Source organism: Carassius auratus, chromosome 37 (assembly GCF_003368295.1).
Source record: "Carassius auratus strain Wakin chromosome 37, ASM336829v1, whole genome shotgun sequence".
Lineage (NCBI taxonomy): Eukaryota > Metazoa > Chordata > Actinopteri > Cypriniformes > Cyprinidae > Carassius > Carassius auratus.
Genome location: NC_039279.1, coordinates 14,456,207 through 14,477,533, shown reverse-complemented (window position 1 = coordinate 14,477,533; position 21,327 = coordinate 14,456,207). Strand labels below are relative to the sequence as shown.

Here is a 21,327-nt window from a genome sequence, read left to right as displayed (position 1 = left end):
CAGTTATTGAACTGAACTAAACTGAATAATGATATTATCATCTTCTGAGGAGCTGCACTACAGATGAAATTGAATTTGTTTCATGATTCATGAATCAATCTGCTTTGAAACAATCTGTACTGTATAGAACAACATATCAATTAATGTGACTTAACTAAAGTTGAATATTTATTGTTAGAAGTTCAAAAAACCCAAGTATGAGCAAAAGTAAAAATGGTGCGTGTTACAGTTTTTTTTACACCATTAAAAATAAATGTGTAAATCTTTTCTGATTTTTTAAAAATATACATGCAGGAGGTCACATACTTCTTTTACTTGGCCTTCACATGCTAGGTAAAGCGTTGTTTTTTTTTTTTTACATTAATAGTACTAAAACAGAGACCTGCAAAACTTCCACAAGAAACGGATAAATTAATGTCTCTGTGAGGTCATGACTTTTTTGTAAACAACTGAACTTTTCCTGACCCTGGGGACCTGTGAAAAACCCCCTCTTGATTATAAATAATAGCAATGGGTTGCTAATAGTTAATCCGATTGAGAGCTGGAAAAGTCTGATATGATTCGGCAGGAGGGCAAGAGGGCAGCAGACGTGTAAATGCTTTTAGAGGCATTCTCATTGACCCTTGTGGTAATGAAAAAGCCATTTTCACTTCAGTGTTGGAGAACCATATCAGTCAGCTCAGACTTCTTTAACACTTCCCCTGTGGAGTGAGTTTAGCTGAAATTACATGTTTTTTAAATGAACCAATAACCTATAAAACAATTTATGTAACAAAGTCACATTTATTTATAGAGTGCTTTATCCAATACTGATTGTTTTAAAGCAGCTTCATTAAAAATAGTGCAGTTAAATCAATAATATTAATACTTTTTGATCCCTATTACTTTTCTAAGTGATCAAATGTTCAATATTTGCCTGGTGGATGATAAAACAGGTGAACAAATCACTTAGATTTGCATTGAAAAGGGGACTCGTATGGAGGACTAAACCTGCAGAAATAAAAAAATTAATTAATTAATATAGAGATAAATAAATACATGTAATAAAAGGAAAATAAAAAAATAAATGTTGTGATAAAAACAAAAATAATTCATTTATTTATTTTTACATTTATTTAATTATCTATCTATCTATCTATCTATCTATCTATCTATCTATCTATCTATCTATCTATCTATCTATATATATATATATATATATATTTTTTTTTTTTCTGCAGGTTTGGTCCTCCATATCCATAGACTTGAGCCATTTTTGTATATCAGAAACCAGCAAACCAAAAATGCTTTAGAAACCATCTGAAACATCCTAGCTATCAATCACAAAGCAACACTAAAAACCATTCTGAACACCTTAGCAACTACAACAGCACAGTACTGTGACTTTTTTACAGGCATCGCTTACATTTTGTGCAGAAAATGTAAAAAAGGACACTGAAAATGCTTCTTTTGTCCTCTTCCCTTACGCTAAACAACAAGCAGTTCAGTGTCTGAGGGAAAACACCCTGCAATTCCACTGATTTACACTGTGTTCAGTTAGTGAATAAAACAGGCCTCTTTCATTTGCGTGCTATAAATTCTGTATATACTCACAAATTTAGAGAAAAAATGGCTCTGGGAATAAAACGTTTTGTTGTCGCCCCTAGATGTCAAACAATAGGCCGGACAGACGTTCTTTACAAGGTGATAGGAGGAAAAGTTCAGCTGCATCTCTCCCAAGGCCTGGACCTGCAGCGATAGGGTGGCTGAACATAAAGGTGTCAGCCTTGCGGCGGGACACATGTAAATCAGCAGCAGAGAAAAGCAGAGAAACGGCCGAGAGAGGCATCTGCCAGCATCTCACCGCCTTCTCTGTCTCTAATGCCGTGTCACACAAGGACAAGTCCCTTCCACATGACCCCTGTGCGCTGGGAGACGTGCCCCCATGGGGGGTAATGCATTTGTGCAAAGCTGCAACAGCTTAGGTGGGACGCCTATGGGGGTCGTAGAAAAACCATACAACAGTGTAATGAGCTTTTGAGACAGGCTAGGACAACTGTTTGCAAACATTTTTTTACAAAACATTAGAACTCAAAAGAAGCAGAGAAACACAGTAGCTACCAGTAATTATTAAACTCAATTCAATTAATTCAATTAAATTAAATAAAAATAGAGACATCAATTTCTGCATATGTATATCAGTGGTCACTCTATTTCTCCCAGTAATCTCAGTAAAATTGTATTTAAATGTTTGGTTTTATGATCAAAGCTCTTATTGTGTAGTGTTTAAAACATATAAAGCAATGCAATACAATAATGATTGAGAGATGGACAAATAAACGTTCCTCAAAAGCCTGATCATATTTACCACTTTAATACATTTTTATAAAAAAAATTCTAAAACTAATGTCATCAAATAAACTTAAGATGCTTCAGTCCAGTAAATGTACATTTTGAAACATTAATGAAATAGCTCTTATGTTAACTTAATAAAAACGAGTAAAAGTTTACTAAAGTAAACGACTGGAAGATGGAAATTTTGCAGTTTTACTTAGACAAACAGAAAGCATGTATAAGATTGTGTACAACAGGGTTTTTTTTGTGTGCAAAAGTTTAAGTCATGTTGCAAGATTATAGAGTGGACTTTATATGGTTAATGTCAGGTACTTTGCATTTCATTATGCTTTAGCTGTTGAAGAGATCTCAGTGTTGCTATTTGCCTGAAAGACCTTTTCAGATAACATACTGATACTTTTTTTACCACGAGAAAGGATCAGGGCATGGTCCAGAATGTGCAATCTTAATTTGCATTAACATGTGCTTTGCATGTAAATCACATGCTATTATTAGCATCAACTTATTGCCAGTAATGAAAAACAGCTTGAGATTTAAAAACTTGTTTTATAAAATAAAACCCATACAATAAAGACCAAGTTAAATAAGTTGCATACAGTACAAAAGCTATATATACATATAACACAGCTACATTATAAATATACATCACAGACACTTTGTAGAATTGCAGCGATCCGTGAAAAAGTAGTGCCCTCGTTTCTTGTATAGACCTATATACACATCTTTTATATAAACAAAATATAAACTCCAAGACATCACAGCTCATCTAAAAAACAAACATATGTACAAAGCTCACGTTAGTTCAGGACTCATTGCTGATATAACTACTGAACTTGGTAGGCAGATTGTCCACTGGGTAAACGGTTGGGCCCGTTTTCATTGTCGGGGGTCCATTCAAAAGAATCCAGTTGCACTGCTGTGTTAGCTCAACTAAAAAGATCTTTAGTAACACTTTGGCAAATTCCTTGCCCACACACATCCTGGAACCGCCTCCGAAGGGGATGTAGTTAAACCTGGAGCCGTCCTCCAGGCCTTTGCTCATGAACCTCTCTGGCTGGAACTCATCTTTGTTAGGAAACACCTCAGCAACATCATGTGTGTCGCAAATGCTGTAGATGACGTTCCATCCTTTCGGTATCTGGTAACCCTGAAGGGAAATAAAAGAACATTTAGTGTGAAATAATTTAGAAGCGGTCTATATTATTAACGATCAAGCCTTAAAGTTGAACTTACATTGAGTTCAAAGGTTTTGAGTGCCACTCTGAAGCCTCCAGGTACAGGAGGGTTGATTCTGAGAGTTTCTTTAATCACACATCCAGTATACTTCAGTTGTTCCAGCAGCTCCATACTTAAGGTCTTTCCAGGTGAATAGATGCCCATTTCAAGCTGTGAATAAAAATGTGCATATTAACGCACACATTGGTTTAGATGTGCCATTGAATTGAGAAGAACTCAAAGTGAAATGCTTTGGATCATACCTTCTCCTGAATCTCCTCTCTAACTTTCTGTACCACTTCTGAATTCAGACCCAAGAACATCACCAGTGAGGTTGCAGTGCTGGCGGTGGTCTCATGACCTCCAAACAGAAGCTCAGTAGCTGCTTCTTTCATTGCCTGAGAGGGAGACAAACACTATTAATAAAGTTCTCTGACTGGATGTCACTCGCTTTTGGGAATAAAACAATATCCGAGAAGTCTAATGAGAATTAGTTACCTGCAAACTAAAGGGCTCTTCACTTCTCCTGCTGTTCTCAATCAACAGCTGAAGAGCATCTTTGTGTTTTTGCTCATTTTCATTGTCGTCATCTTGAATTTTCTTCCTGATGTTCTCCTCGATTTTGGAATGAATTAAATTGCGCGCTCTCAGACCCTGCCATACAAAAATACAGGTTGTTATTTTCCGAAGTTTAATTCACATGTCGAAAATGCATCATTGTAGAATAACTTACCCTGTACAAGCCACTGAAGGGAACATCAATAGGCAGCGAGAACAAGTTTTTGATCATTTCCTCAAAAGCTTCAACCAGTTCCTGCTCATCGGTCTTGATTTGCTCAGGATCGAAACCAAGCAGGATTCTCATGGCTATCCGAAACATGAGTCGTTTCATCTCTGGGTAAACCAGCACACATGGATCTCTTTGCAGCCAGTCTTGAATGGCACTCTTCACCTCCTCCTGGATAACTGGGATGTAGTGCTCAAGAGCATCTTTTTTGAATGCTCTCATAATGGCCTAAACAAAACATAAAAAAAACAGTGCATCTTTTTAAAACATGTTTTCCTTTCAATGCAAAAACTGAAGATAAGGTTTACAGTCCTAACACTGTAAAATGAGAAGATGCTTGTGGGAGAATGAGAAAGTTCCTGCAACTCCTAACCTTAATCTATTGTTTAATCTAGAAACATCTCAAGTGCTTGAAATCCTCTGGTATGTTACAGCTTTATAGGAGGAACCGCTGACATACTTCAGTGTTCCTCAGAGAACATTGTAATGTAGTAAAAGTTATTTTGTAAATTACTTCAAATATTAATGTAGTTTAATATACAAAACCCCTAAAGTACTGATTCGCATCCTTACCTTTTTCTTGTTTTTGTGTTGAGTGCCATGAACATTGGAGAGCGTATCAGAGCCCAGGATAGTTCTCACTGATGCTGGCCACTGGACAGAAACCAGCTTGTGTTCGCCCAGCAGAATCTGCCTCACGTTATCAGCCCCCATCACCCTGACAGTCGGGTTCCCAAAGAGGTGCGTCTTGTAGATGCATCCGTATTTCTGGCGCTTCATCCGGAGGAACTTCCTTCTCTGTGTGTAAAGACAACGCGTTATTGGCACAAATATTCCAAACGCACATTTTACTCCACATGTGTCCCATAACACAACAAAACATTAGTATGCATCGCATTTAGGTAAGTTCAGCTGAACTTGCAAATGGCAATAAAAGCGCACGCGTACCTGCAGGATCAGCTGGAGCGTTTCTCCTATGAAGGGTAAGCCCATGGTTCCTGGCGGCAGGGGACTTCCACAGTTCGGATCGACCCGGCGAATCAATAACATCTCCCATAACTTAACCGCGGCGAGAAAGAGCAAAACTGGCAGCACGATAGTGCAGAGAAAGGTGACTATGAGCGTGTACAGCCCCATGTTGAAGCGCGCAAAGATCGCAAAATAGTTTCTGGAGAGGAGACGCGTCTTTACGCACTGACTGAAAGCGTCCTGGCTGGTGCGTCCTTATATATCCATCGCGCGCAGGTCTCCTCCTGTTACCTTCCTCAGATAAATTAGTTCACACAAAGTTCATCTTTAATTGTGGTGTCATCTCGCCCCGCCCACAGGGCAGAAGCTGCTCCAAACTCTGAACCATTTGTTATAGGCGCATTTTAATACCACCTCCTGTAGAAAGCAGACAATCCTGAGATTTCACTTTGAAAAGGTGTTAATTCCCCGAGCACAAAAGGAAGCATCCGAGGCTCTTTTGTTACCAATATTCCCGTCGTTTACACTCATTACTCTGGGCTTGTGTGGCATCAGAAATGCCGTGGAGGATTTAATTGAGGAGCTTAAACTGTGACGCTCTACTTTTACATTTTAAATCCCTTAAATGTTCCTCTTTTGTCCTTCTTTGGCATGGGGGTCCTTTAAAGGCCATTACACAGGTTTAGAAAGCTTATCTACAAATGTACAGTTTATATATATATATATATATATATATATATATATATATATATATATATATATATATATATATATATATATATATACACACACACATATATATATATATATATATATATATATATATAAAATGTGTGTTTGTGTGACTATATGGAAAAATTAAAAAATATATGTAAGATGATTTCCTTATTATTTAGTAATATTTTTAACTTACATTGTGTTCTCTGTAGATTGTGTGTTTCTATTAATGTAGACCTGTACAGATTATTTGCTATAAAAATAAAATACATTTGGGTCATTATCAGAACTTATCATGAACTTAATTTTGTGTAAAGTTGCTTTGCAATGATTTGCATCGTAAAAAGCGCTATACAAATAAACTTTAAATTGAACTAAATCTGATTATAATATCAATATACATATAGTGAAAATATGTGAACACTGTGCAATATGTCTGTGTATATCACATATTTAAGTGATTAAACTAAGTTCTGACAGTTCTGTGTGTTGTCAGTTCTGTGTTGCAGGATCTGATCTCATATTAGACTTTAACCTGGAAGCATGCCATAGCTGTTATGCCCTGTTTTCATGTGGAGCAGAGTGTGCAGTAATATCATAAATATGATTATTGTCTCGCTGCAGGTTCAAACTCGGGTCAGCTTAAAAAGTGACGGAGCAGAGCAAGGTTACCAGTACATGAAGAGCAAACACCCACAGTCTGAATTACTGTTTTTACGACAGCCATAACGTGGAAAAAAACAACCTGGGAAGTCAGTAAGTTAAAGAGACAGGATGGCTCCAAATTTTTCCCTCTCTTCATTCTTTGATGTGTGTTTGCCCTGCATTTCACCTTTCGTCCTGTGTGATGGGATGAGGAAAACTCATGCATGACACATCTTTGAGGGGATTTTAGGCATGTTGTCTATGTTAGCAACACGTTCACATGTTGACCCATTACATGGCCATAGACATTTATTCTTCAGCATGACCTGACCGTGCAAAATGCCCTAAGTGTATCTTCAAACTTGGCCTTATTTGTGAATTTGTCCAATTATGAGACTTGTTTTCCTCCTAAGAGTCATAGCAGTTGTGAAATGCCTAATAAACTCTTTCACCTGAGCCAAGAGCAATGCAACCTGAAGTTCAAGGATAGGTCACAGAAGAGTTTTTTATTTTATTTTTCTATTTATAGCTCTCAAATAGTGTTTTATTATTTGTATGTTTTGTTTTGTTTTTCTTTTCTTTTTTTTATATCCTGTATGTAAACTGTGATACTATCCAGTGTGGTGTTGTACTGGTGTGGTGTTGTGGTGTTGAACCCATTTAATCCACTGGCAATATTTGTGACCAAACTTTTCTGTTGAGTTTGAGTCATTTATATATTTTAGAAATAACTGTCAACTGTAAACTAAATTGATTTAACACCAACATGTAAAGTGGTTAAATTCCATCTGCCATCTGAAAGATGTGATACAAGCTATGTCATAGATCCATAAATTAAATAATAAACATACCAATATACCAATATATATGTGACCCTGGACCACAAAACCAGTCTTAAGTAGCATTAGCCAAAAATACAGTGTGTGGGTCAAAATAATTGACTTTTCTTTTATGCCAAAAATCTGGAACATGTTCCTTGAAGATATTTTGATATTTCCTACTGTAAATGTATTAATTTTTGATTAGTAATATTGCTAAGAACTTTATTTGGACAACTTTAAATGTGATTTTCTCAATATTTAGATTTTTTTTGCACCCTCAGATTCCAGATTTTTTATATTTTCCTATAGTATATACAGTACACATATACATATACATAAACATACACACACACACACACACACACACACACACACACACACACACACATATATATATATATATATATATACATGGTTGCATGCCATGTACATGTCCATGGATCCAAAAATGGGAATACTGTGGAATTCAAATTAATAGGCCTGACAATAAAACTGAATTGAATCAAGGGTGCCTATTCTATTCTTTAACATTTCAGTCTAAATATTCTTTGCACTGATTATTATTTTCCCAACAAAATTGAGCTAAATCATGCAGTAAGAATTTCTATTACTAAAGCTAGCACTCCAGAGGGAGTTTCCCGAACGCAATGCATCCATGCTGTTCGCCATTTATTTCTTAATTCCATGTTTATTTAGCGATTTTGGAGAGTAATATTCTGAGTCATCACTGACCATACACTGCACGTATGAGCTGTAATACCCAGCGCTGAGTGTGTGTTGTTCTCAGTGCTCGTTCCCGGGCGCTGGTGACCCGCTGGTGACCCTGCAGCGCGGACCCTGACATCTCTGTGAACTCTGAGCGCAAAGCTCGCCAAGTTCACTGTCCATCAAATAACGAGATTCACAGCCTGAGCAGCAGTAATTATCCACACTGCCATGTCTTCTGCGCTGTCCATCACAGAAATCAAATCAAGGGCATCATTAAAGCCACTTACAGTAATGTTCTAACTGGGTCGAGAGATAAACAGCCTTTCACTGCTGCGCGCGAGAGAGAGAGTTTTAATTGGAGCCTTGGATGTAGAGCGTCACTTTTATTACAGTTTCATCACAGAGTTCTTCCTATGCTTAGATATACAGCTTTAAATTGGTCGTGGAAAGTGACTTCAAGAAGGGTTCGACTTTTTAAATAATTTTGTCAGGACGCAAAAGGCGGATAAGTTTCGCGCTACCCAAATTGTCTATTGTTGGGCACAGTTAAAGGACAACCATATGAGTGGTTTAAAAACACTTTTTGTGATAAACATGTCAATGTTTAATAAAGAGAAAAGCGTATGGTTACCTCAGGAGAACGTGACTCGTTCGCAAGCCTCCATTTAGTGCGCCCTTAATTGTAATTAACTTTTTATGTTTGGAATTGTAGGCTATATACAATTATACGGAAAAGGACTTGAGGAACCAAGCCTTAATTAGGGGCGTCAGATTCCCCCCCCCCCCCATAATTCGCACCCATGATGAAAAGAAATCGTTTTCGATTACCATGTTTAAAAATGTCTCTGGGGAAATCACTTTATATACCCTGTGATCATATAAAATTATCCATTATCAGCTATTTCAGAATATATACTACAGATGATAACCCGCGCGTCTTTCCCGTGGATGACGTGTACGCAGCCCTGCTCTGTTGACGTTGTTGTTAACTCGCATAAAATGACTCACATCAGTGACACGTGGCACAACTATAGGTAGTGAATTTGTCTTTGATTTATGAGTTTACATGACATATAGACCCGCGAACGCAGTTTGAACCGTGAGCACCGCGGGAGGGGGTCACGAGAGCACAGCCAAACAGTTCACTGAAGGGTCAGACTGAAGACTGACTGTAAGCTACAGAACCTCCAGCCTCAGGAGCCTCGTTCTGCTTTTTATTTGCTTTAAAAAGACTGCTATTAAAGGCTCGTTCCTTGCCAAATTAAACAAAACGATTAGATAGCGGAATATATAAAATGTTCCTAACTGTGTCACTAATGGATGAAAAGAGTTTATATTCCAGTATAATTCCAGTTCTGAAGTAGCTTTTGGATTCTTCAATATATATATATATATATATATATATATATATATATATATATATATATATATATATATATATATATATATATATATATATAAATACCCCCCCCCAAAAAAAATATATATATATATATATAAATCTAGTTTCCACTAATGTATGTGTGTATATATGGTGGCGGTATTTTTATATATATATATTTTGAAGAATCCAAAAGCTACTTCAGAACTGGAATTATACTGGAATATAAACTCTTTTCATCCATTAGTGACATCTAGGCACTGTAACTGTAATGCCTAAAATGTCTACAAACTCCAAATGCTAAAAAATTTAGAGTATCCAATGTAACAATAAAGCTGCATTTTATTTGAATATTACAATAATTCTTCACAATTATTTAGAGTATTCAAGTTATATGTCTCTAAGTGCACTCTGGTTAACTCTTGGTGTGAAGAACATAAAAAAAAAAAAAAAATCTAAAGAATCTTGGTTTACTACTACAGAGAAATTGAATGGAAAAAGGTTTTTCATGGAACCACAGATGCCAATAAAGAACCTTTAGATTTAGTTTTTGTGTGAATGTAGCTCCCCAAACCTGTGTGACTGAAAGCATTAGATCAGGATTGGTTCAGCCTGAGACTCTTAAATCTAAAAATCTTATGATTGAGATTTTTTTTTAAATTAGTGTAATGTCTTACTTTGTGTTTCTTCTTGTGAAGGTCCCTCGAGGAGTTGACCATTGAGTTTGGCTAATTGGCCCCTTATTTACTCTCAAGTTGTCTGATATAACATTCAAAAAGGCACATTAATGGGTGAAAGAAACTTGCAAAGTAGATACCCCAAAAAATAAATATTGATTTTCTTAAGCAATCTTTAAAATCTGATCTGTATGTACAGTAGTTAAGATATTACAAGCAAAAAAACAATGAATCAAATGTATTTTTGTGGTGATATTTTATTAAAGCACACAAATAAAAATGGGTGGACTTTGGAAACGACTGTAGTCACTTGGGTTTGTGTAACTCCAGGTAATGCCAGTTACATATTTTTAAAGATTGTGATTCTGTTTGCCTCGTTGAAATGTTGAATGTCATGGTGCCTATTAATATTAACACACACTCCATAATGCTTAACAGATCATTAGTTAACGTACAATCAAATACCTGTTATGTGTTGAAACATTGATAAACATATCTGAATGTTAAGGAACTAGTGATTTGTTAAGCAAGTCTTTAAGTTATGAGTGCTATTTTAAAGTGAAACTGATATTAGTGTCGTTACAGCCATCAACCGGAAACTGAAATATGAAAACAGATGACAAATGCTTTATCTTTACATTCATTTTTTTCCCCCCATTTTAATAAAATATTATGGTATATACAGTGGTACTTTAAATATATAAGCAGCATACAGTTGCTTGTTAAAAGGCAAACTTAAATAATTCTCAGTGCAAAATGCCTGGTCAAAATACATTTTAAGAAACAAAATAAAAAAATGAATCTAGAATTTTGTAGCCGGAGTCTGTAGCAGGGCCAATTATTGCTTATTTATTTTCAACTAAAAATGAGATTCTAAAGCGCCTTAACCCTAAAGCTTAAATTTCACCCTGAGAAAATAAAAATGAAATATAATTCTGTGGTGCTTTATTCAGTGAAATGCAGCTGACAAGCAGATTCTTTTCAATAGAGAAGTGCTGTTTGTCCACAGAAGTCTGCCAACGTAAAAGAAAAAAACGACGCATTCTCATGCAAATGTTTAGCATTTATAAGTTCAACTTCAACTCAAGGCAGACCAATGGGAAGCATGATTCCATAGCAGTGTTAAATATATTTAAAATTATTTACAATAAAATCTTCATCCATGTTACACTAGGGAGAATTTCATACAGGTTGCAATATGACCATCAGCATCAGCAGTCACATCCACACCTCCGCTCTCTCAAGTGTAGTGTTAGGAGTCATTGCACTTTCACAACGTACAAAACATAATTCTCAACCTTTAAAAATACGTTACAAAAAATTACTGCATAACTTTTTATGCTCACATTTTTTTTTTACTCTTCATGTTTGCCGTATATTTACATTATTAACCCTACAGTGCTGAACATTTTGGCAGAACACATGGAGGATGCAGTCAAAATATACCACAGTACTTTAAGAGTAGTTACCTTACAGCAAGTAATTGGATTTTGAAAAAAAGGGGGCCAAAGCAAGAAGTTTAACATAGTTTGTAAGTTACATTTTCAAACCCAGCCCAGTGTTTGGACGACTCTAGGAATGCTGGGACATTCCATTCACCAGACTTCTGAGCTGCTTCACCACCGTCTCGATCAGTTTCTGCTTGTCACGGTCGTTCTTCCTGAACTGGGAGAAGATGTTGTTCTTTTTACTTGTGTCTTTCATCCTGGAAAAGCAAAATTAGGACATAAAATTATAGGCAAATAAATGTATGGCAGACAGATTCACAGTCCAGAAAACTATTATTATAGTTTTCAACATTTTAGAATAATAAATTAGGCGTAAAGTCTAATAACTACAAATAATACAATTAATGACCAATATATTAAACAAATCTACATAGTTTTATACACAGACTGCAGGGTTATTTAAGAATCATTTAACAAGTAATCATGTTTTTGTAAATATTTTGTATTTTTTCATAACATCAATTTGTAATTCATAATCATGTGATTCATGATTTCATGATATCAGATGCTGATTCTAAACAAACTTTAATATGAATTTCAAACAGACATTTTTCAGTGCAGTAAGAATTAGTAATAATATAGTGATACATGACATGTGTATCATGATATAGGAGTTATTCAAATGATATCATTCAGCCACTCTGTACAGTATGCATGCTGCAGTGGGTGTGGGGTGAATAAATGATGATGAAATAAATGATATTTCACATGTATGTAAGATTCTATTCATGCAGCATATCACAATACTATGGAAAAAGAGAAATCCATGTTGGATCTACGTACCCTCTGTTGACTCTGGCATTGGTAAGTAAGAAAAAAAAAAGAGGATGAAGATTATATATCAGGTTTAAAGGACAAAACAGAGCTCCACTGATCAAATCACTCTAACGTTTGTTCACTGATGTTTGAGGTTCTGTTCTGAAACTAGTGAGCCTCCAGCTGCCTTCTAAGGCAACATCATATTCATAATGATTTCAGCGGAGTTTGATATTAGCATTGAGCTGAAGGAAAGGGTAAAGACAATACATACTTCTCCAAAAGTGCCAGCGCAGTGGAGGGGTTCACCCGCAGGTATTTTGAGGTGGGTTGTCCATAGTCTGCCAGGTACGTGGACCAGTCCCACACCATGAAAAGATCTAGAAGCTGAAACACAGGAAAAAGATAACCATAAACCATACTTTCAAAACCAGAAATTTATAAAGTTTAAATCAAGTTCTTAACTTTCACCAGAACCAATAGTGCAGGTAGCAATACAAATCTGAAGAATAACATGTGTATTTTGCATTTGTTTAAATTAAGCATACACATTTATGCAAAGTGCATAAATGTAATGCAAAGTGTATTGTATTTTATACAACTAAAAAAATATGTATAACAATGATTAAATAATAAACAGCTTATAAACAGTTATTTGCATAAGCAACATTTCTAATTTTAATTGAGTTAAATTTGAAACTAAAATAACTAAAATGCTGATAAAGATTGAAACAATATTTGTATAGTTACATAATTTTTATATTTTAAAATGACAAACAACACAACAAAAGTACTTAAACTTTAAACAAAAAAGAAAATTAATGTATACTATCAGAGGGAAATCGTGGCCTAATGGTTGGAGAGTCGGACTCCCAATCGAAAGGTTGTGAGTTCCAGTCTCAGGCTGGTAGGATTTGTGGGTGGGGGGAGTGCATGTCCAGCTGCTCCCCGGGCGCCGCAGCATAAATGGCTGCCCACTGCTGCGGGTGTGTGTTCACAGTGTGTGTGTGTGTGTGTGTGTGTGTGCACTTCGCATGGGTTAAAAGCCGATCACGAATTCCGACTATGGGTCACCATACTTGGCTGTATGTATGTCATGTCACTTAATACATACTATAGTATTAATAAATACTATCTGGGAGTTTCCAGGATACACACACACAGTCATGCCCAAAAATATGGACACCTTTGGTAAATATGATCAAAGATCATGAAAATTAATCTGCATTGTTAATCCTATTGATCTTTTATTTAAAAATGAAATGAAAAAAAAAAAATTCTAACCCCTTTATTGAATAATAAAAATTTAAAATGGGGGGAAGTATCATTATGAAATAAATGTTTTTCTCTAATACACATTGGCCACAATTAAGGAAACCCTTTTATTGAATAATTTTTTAATCCTCCATTTTCCAGTTTAACAGCTCTAAATGTTCTCCTATAATGCCTGATGAGGTTAGAGAACACCTGACAAGAGATCAGAGACCATTCCTTCATCCAGAATCACTCCAGACCCGTCAGATTCCCAGCTCCATGTTAGTGCTTCTTCTCTTCAGTTCACTCCTCTCATTTTCTATTCGGTTGTTAAGTGATGACGTAAGAAGCGCTGTTTGCGGTTCCAAGCCTCAACTTGCTTCACTTGAGAATATGACTTCTGCAGCCGTTTATGAGCACTGTTTATTCATATTAATAATTTAAGCTAAACGCTTTCAAACTTACGGTATACGCTACAGTCTCCATGCTCACAGCGTCCCAAACGTTTATCTCTGTGTTCACCAAACCCATCTTGACTGTTTAGTGCTAAACAGTTCATTTTATAGTTTCATCTGACCAAAGAAGCCCGTCCCATTTGAAGTTCCAGTCGTGTCTGATAACTGAATATGCTGGAGTTTGTTTTTGAATGAGCTAGGAGAATTTTTCTTGAAACCCTCCTAAACAACATGTGGTGATGTAGTTGCTGTTTGACAATTTTTTTAAAGGTTTTCTGAGCCTGAGACTCTCCGAGGTCCTTGGAGAGTCTTTAGCCACTCAAACTGTCCTTCTCACCGTGCATTAGGATGATACAGACACACATCCTCTTCCAGGCAGATTCGTAACATTTTCTGTTGATTGGAAATTCTCAATTATTGCCCTGATGGTGGAAATGGGAATTGTCACTGCTCTAGCTCTTTTCTTAAAGCCACTTCACCAATTTGTGAAGCTCAATTTTCTTTTGCTGCACATCAGAAATATGTTCTTTGGTTTTTGTCAGTGTGATGGATGATTAAGGGAATTTGAGCTTTATTTTCCCTCCTTTTTATATTTCTGAGAAACAGGAAGCCAGAGCTGGATAATTTCATGTTTACAATCATGCTGGAGTGCCCAAAATTGTGAATATGAATGGGAATTTACTTCAGAGTTATTTTACTCATAAGAATTTTTTGGGGTGTCCTTAATAAAAAACATTTATTTCATAATGATATTTCCCACCCATTTTAATAAAAAAAAAAAAAAGATCAAAAGGATTAACAATGCAGATTGATTTTCACAGCCTTCTTTGATCATATTTACCAAGGGTGTCCATATTTTTGGGCATGACTAGTATATATATATTAAACATATCTGGGAGTTTCCTGGATATATATATATATATATATATATATATATATATATATATATATATATATATATATATATATATATATATATATATATATATATATATATCCAGGAAACTCCCAGATATTTTAATAAATAACTAACTATTGATCATAACTAACTAAATAATTCCTAAGTTGCCCAAAGAGAAGTGTGTGAGGTCATACACTAATGGTGGGGGTTAGTACTAGGGCACTTGATGGGGATCTGGGAGCACTTAAATGCAAAAGGAAGAGAAATCCCTCCGTGACCTCCAGATAACCCACAGAGGAGCTAATCCTGGCTCCACAGTGCTCTGGTCAGTGGACTCCCTGCCACTTGGCAACTCTGATTCAAAGAAAAGCTCTGGACACATTGAACTTAATTTGCTGGAGAAGGGCCAGATCACTCACCTCTATGTATGCAAATCAATATCAATCAATGGGGGACTATTCCTTGATGGCTCGTTCATTATGGAGGGCCTGGAGAGGAGGGTTCGGGGGGCTAATAGCACTTTACACCTACTATGTGGTCCATATTGAGGAGGCCTGTTTTTCAGACCATTATTTAGTTCTGTTTGCTGCTCCTGCTGGGATGTGACAATATTGCTGCTAAACAAAACAAGACCCTGCGGAGCATCATGGCCAACAAGACTGTGCTCGTAAATGTCAATATTTGCAGACCTTGGGCTGGGCGATACAGTTAAATCAATTATCCAAATCAGATTTAACTGTCATTTAAGGTATACATGATATAAGGTCATGCATTCCCTGCATACCCAAACAAAGACTAGTTTGGACTGTTATGAATTAGTTTAAATGGGACCCAATTGGACCCAAAAGTCCCAGACCACACAAATCTAATTTGAAGATGAAAAACGTTGTAGAATTTCAAAAATAACCGCGTAAATATTTAAAAGAATCAAATAGCATTACAAAAAATATTAAAGCAATATCTAAGATACTTATAAATCATGTTTTTTTTTTAATTCACTAATCAGACATTATAAGATTATTTGTGTGCCCTTAATTATGATTATTACAAACCAAGTAAAGTGCATTTCTCCCACAGGGCAGCTCCAGTCTAAAAGCCCCGATATACTTCAAACAAAGTTTGTTTTAATTCTTCATTTAGGGGCAAAAAGAAGTTCGAAAAGGCTGAGCGATGGTATACTGTTTACGACAATTCCAACACCCCCGCGCTGCTGGAGGCGGGGTAAACGTGTGTCGCGACGCTTGCGCGAATACCCTAAACAAAACAATGATGAAATGAATCTAGGTGTGAGATGGGAACCAATTGTCAGAATATTATAGACAAAAGAATAATGATTAGCAGCAGTTTAGAGTCAAGTATCATGTTTGCAATACAAAAGCACCTTTCCATTTCCATAATCAGCCCTTTATGCGAAGTGTGAATGGCTCACAGTCTGAAAACTTTAGCATGATGTGGAAAAAAAATATTGGAGTCAGTTTGTTACTTTATTTTATTAATGTTCATTTATTTTATTAAACTGGATAAATTGTAACACCTTTTTAAATTAAATTAAAATTAAATGTATGCATTAAGCAGACGCTTTTTTCCAAAGCGACTTACAGTGCATTCAGGCTATCAATTGTTACCCATCATGTGTTCCCGGGGAATCGAACCAACAACCATGCGTTTGGAAAACTTGTCTCGGATGTTTATGTCACTTTTTGCATAACTCTGGGTCAGCAATAAAAGCAATAACAAGAGACAAATTAAATTAACATAACTCAGAACCAGAACACACCCACCAATTGCACAACTGAAACAGACCAATGGAAGCTCAAAGGTGTTTAGGAGTTAAAACAAACTCCTCCAGAAAGTTCGCTTTGGTGAGCTGTTTCCAACTGCTGAAACAAACTCAAAACAAACTTTGTTTCGGTCTGATTTTGTTCAAAATGACGTCATATTGGTTTGTTCTTCGTTTTTGTTTGAAGTATATCGGGCCTTAAGTGCAGACCTTTTAGAGATCTCACGGCTACAGACTCACAAACGCCCAACAGGACCTAAAAAGTTAACAGTGAGTAATAAAGTAAATAGTCCACCTCTGAATGTTTTAGTGGAAGATGAGTTGAAGGGGAGATATATAACTATCCATAGCAATGAGCATTTATTCAGAGCTGCATTTTGTCTGGTACAAAACAATGATTTTAAATTTCATGATGACAACATTACTCTTGACATTCTCAATACACTCTAATATATACAATAATACTCCCTATATATATATATATATATATATATATATATATATATATATATATATATATATATATATATATATATATCCTGCTATTCAAAAGTTTGGGATCGGTAATAGTTTTTTTTTCAGCAAGGAGGCATTAAATTGATCAAAGAAAGAAATTGAAAATGATTTCCTATTTAAAGAATCTCATAAAATGTATAACAGTGTCATTGTATGAACAAAAACATTAAGCATAACAGCTGTTTCTTGAGCCCCAAATCAGCATATTAGAATGATTAATGATCCGAAATTCCGCTTTGAAATCAAAGGAATAAATTACATTTTACAATATGTAAAAACTGAAAATTTTAACTGATTTTTTTAACTGTAATAATGTCAAAACATTAGTTTTTCCCCTATATTTTTGATTAAATAAATGCAGACTTGGTGAGCATAAGAGACTTCTTTCAAAAAATTTTAAAAAATTTAACCGACCCATAAGTTTTGAATAGTAGTGTTAAAGATAAAGATAAAGCAGTAATGTAAGTAAAAGTAAAATTAAAAAAGAACTGAATACCAAAATTATTGCTATATAAGAAATAATAAGGGCATTTTTGATTATTGCCTATGTTTGCGACTTTTTCATGTTTTAAATATTGTTTTAATTGCTAAAAAGTTGCAAAAAAATAACTACTGGAAAAGCTGTACTACCATGAACAACTGATCTATTGTCACACTACTGAAAAAAGGAGTCAGGTTAACAGCATCGCTACTTTTAGATAATTTCTTGCAATGGTTCTGAAAGTTCAGAAATGTGCCTTCAGACATTTAAGGTTCTCTTAAGTGATGTGAACAAGTGCATTTTTAGCAGTATTAGTACAAGCCTCTGCAGCCCTGCACAGCGTCACCTTACAGACAACAAGAACTTAAAACATTTAAAACACAACCGAGTAAACAGGAGCCTCTCCATTAGCCGCCGCGTGATTGGCAGGGAGACTGGGACCTCTCTATTGGGTGTTGCTACATGCTCCAAAAAAGAAAAAAGAAATAAGACTATAAGAGCTAAGATAAGAGCTCTTATATGCGATAAGAGCTCTGCGCTGTAATGCATGATGGGGAGGTTATCTATACGAGGGGTTGGGGTGAATAGGTAAATTCTGATGGCCAGCACTCCGCTCTCCTTATCTCTGACCTTGTCTGAGCTCGCTCTGCCTGAATTGGAGCCAGAGCTCACTGAGAGCACCTGAGAGAAGCTGTCATCAAATCCTCCAAGAAACCAGGCGAGGATCAAAGCGGCGTCTCACTAATGCTAATCGAGAGGTCTTGGCGAGCGTCGCAGCCGTGACAAGGTGAAAGACACCACCCTGACTGGAACGTGGTATGCAGATAAAGCAAGAGCAGTGTGTTTCTTCATTTACAATAAACAGGGTTTGAAATTGCACCTAAAAATAAAATTGTGTCTTCGTTTACTCTCCCTCATGACATTCCAAACTCTATCACTTCTGTGGAATACTGAAGATGAACCCATTTCACGGAATGTGATGATGCAAGTCCACATGTACTAGTATTTTAATGTAACACACTTATAACATATTTTGATTCAACACAGCTGCATGAGTGTTTCTACAGCGGCTGACAGGAGTAACTAAATTTGACGACTTTCTCTTTTCTGACAACTGTAATCAATCTCTCAAAAATGTTTTAGCTCTTTTGGAAAGTCATAGAAGTGATTTTATGGATTTTTCCTTTTGTTACCGAAGCAAATGGGAATGCAAAAATTATTTTTGTTGTAGTGTCTGATTACTCTTTATAATGAATGTAAATAAGGACTTGGGCTGACATTCGTTAATGTATTTCATATAAATTGTGTACTATATTTCAAAACCTTTGAAATCATACAATAAATAGCATTATGTGAGGAAGAGACTTAAAGAGGTAGTTGACCAAAAAATGAAAATTACCCCATTATTTACTCACCCTCAAGCCATCCTATGTGTATATGACTTTTTTTCTCCTTTCAGATGAATACAATAACAGTGGTTAAAGCAAAAAAAAAAAAAAAAAAAAAAAAAAAACATTCCACAGCCATGCCAGTCACACACCCAGTTTATGAGCAGATTTTACTTCTTGTAATTAGGAGCGAATGTCCTTCTGATTTAAAACAGTTTAGGAGCACCTTCTGACTGATGAAAAAGTTGCCTTCCTAATACGAGCTGATATTTGACTTAAATTGATTTACAGGGGCATTTTCTTTTAACCTTTGGAATGGCATATTTTCTAATTCTATTAAATATATGCAGTGTTTTTTCCAGGACTAGGGATTTTTTCCAGCTGTGGTGGCAGGACAATTTCATGCTATTTTAGAAATATTTTATTTTCAGTGCATGTGATTCTTCTCACCCAAGAATCACATGCACTCGGAAATGAATTTATTTTAACTGAAAAATTAAATTTGTAAATAATAAAATAAGAACAAATGAATTAATGACAATCAATAGCACAAACAAAAGCATTAAGATACAAATTAAATTAACAGTACTTAATATTGTTTTTTAGTTTCAATCCATTCAATCTATCCCCAAAATAACATAGGGTTGTCTTCACTGTATGATGAAAGGCAGCCGGAGGCTTATTTAGGCTGCTGTCTCTTTAAGACCTCATGCACGGATCTAATATACTGTAACACATGGCTCTATGCTGAACTTTCTTTTTACCTTTGGAATGGCATCATTTTCATCTGTAAAATTCAAAAATGTATTTTTATAAGCTTTTACCATTTATTTTTAAAACAATATAAAAAGAAGTAGAACAAGACAAATAAATGCCCAATCATATAAAATTAGCATTAAAACCTTAATTTATACTTCAGCGGTGGCAAAGAAGAACACAAAATTGGCTTGTAGGTACATTTTCTGACGTTTAACAAGGCTCAGAGGTGGCATGAGTGCAATTAAACTCACATTAATGTTGAGATTAATGTTTTAAATACCGTATTTTCTGGACTATAAGTCACACTTTTTTTCATAGTTTTGCTGGTCCTGCGACTTATAGTCAGGTGCGACTTATTTATCAAAATTAATTTGACATGAACTGAGAAAAATGAACTAAGAGACATGAACCAAGAGAAAACATTACCGTCTCCAGCCGCGAGAGGGCGCTCTATGCTGCTCAGTGCTCCTGTAGTCTACACTGAAGACATAGAGCACCCTCTCGTGGCTGTAGACTGTAATGTTTTCTATTGGTTTCTTGGTTCTAAATAAATGTGACTTATAGTCCAGTGCGACTTATAAATGTTTTTTTCCTCATCGTGACATATTTTTGGACTGATGCGACTTATACTCAGGTGCCACTAAAATTTTGAATACCTAAATATTAAATTATTTAAATAACTGAATTTATATGCCAAACATTTTTATAAATCCACCAGCAGGTGGCGGCAAGTCACTGATCTTATCACTGAATCATTCATTCAATTGATTCATTTGAATGACTGATTCGTTCAGGAATGGAGCAAGTGACTTTATGGATGGGTAATCATGAATCACTGACTCACTAGATTCGGTCAAAAATGCAGTTTCATTCATGAATTAAACTTGGCTGTGTTTGCTTTTAGAGATGCGAAGCAGCTGAACTAGTATATTCTGAACAATTTTCGTTGAATAAATAGAGCAAAATCAGGCAGTACTTGTTTATTGAACTGTTGTATTAAATCAATATCACATTTGCCATCTCCCTTAATAACTAAAAGGCATCACTCTCCTTATCGCAATCTGTGAGCGCAAAGAAATGAAAGTGCGCAAGTGAGTTCTCAAGACTCAAAAGCATGTGGAAATGATACGTTCTATCATCTGTCATCGTGTTATAAGCGCGGAATCTGCAGGAATGAGTTGAATTGGTATTAATAGCCGCAATCCCACACCGAAATTCAAAGCCTGCTCTGTTCTCTGCTTATAAACCGACTGTGAATGATGTGAGCGGCGTAAG

The 21,327-nt window shown here is 35.7% G+C and overlaps 2 protein-coding genes across 8 annotated transcripts in view; both read right to left on the bottom strand.

Moving 5' to 3' along the window:
• Positions 1-2,860: 2,860 nt before the first annotated feature.
• Positions 2,861-5,705, bottom strand: cyp26a1 (cytochrome P450, family 26, subfamily A, polypeptide 1). Its single transcript, XM_026223001.1, has 7 exons — positions 5,285-5,705; positions 4,910-5,134; positions 4,283-4,564; positions 4,048-4,203; positions 3,813-3,947; positions 3,568-3,720; positions 2,861-3,481 (listed from the first exon to the last, which is right to left on the bottom strand). Exons 1-7 carry the CDS (start codon positions 5,471-5,473, stop codon positions 3,137-3,139), a joined length of 1,485 nt encoding a protein of 494 aa, XP_026078786.1. The 5' UTR covers positions 5,474-5,705; the 3' UTR covers positions 2,861-3,136.
• Positions 5,706-10,493: 4,788 nt separating this feature from the next.
• Positions 10,494-21,327, bottom strand: part of exoc6 (exocyst complex component 6) — a 53,919-nt gene continuing 43,085 nt past the window's right edge. For 4 of the 7 annotated variants that reach the window (XM_026222993.1, XM_026222996.1, XM_026222994.1 and 1 more), the window contains 3 exons: positions 12,793-12,905; positions 12,546-12,557; positions 10,494-11,959 (listed from right to left, as the gene is read on the bottom strand). In XM_026222993.1, coding sequence (XP_026078778.1) covers positions 11,827-11,959; positions 12,546-12,557; positions 12,793-12,905 — 258 coding nt within the window. In that variant the 3' untranslated portion in view covers positions 10,494-11,826. The remainder of the gene's footprint in view (positions 11,960-12,545; positions 12,558-12,792; positions 12,906-21,327) is intronic. The other 3 variants (XM_026222995.1, XM_026222997.1, XM_026222999.1) reach the window with 1 other exon arrangement.

What these genes read in the sequence shown, in the direction of transcription:
- cyp26a1 (XM_026223001.1), bottom strand. Translation starts at nt 5,473, where the DNA reads ATGGGGCTGTACACGCTCATAGTCACCTTTCTCTGCACTATCGTGCTG. An exon ending in AACACAAAAACAAGAAAAAG is followed by an intron (nt 4,565 to 4,909) that starts GTAAGGATGCGA and finishes TGTTTTGTTTAG; the next exon opens with GCCATTATGAGAGCATTCAA. An exon ending in TCAAAACCTTTGAACTCAAT is followed by an intron (nt 3,482 to 3,567) that starts GTAAGTTCAACT and finishes ATTTCCCTTCAG; the next exon opens with GGTTACCAGATACCGAAAGG.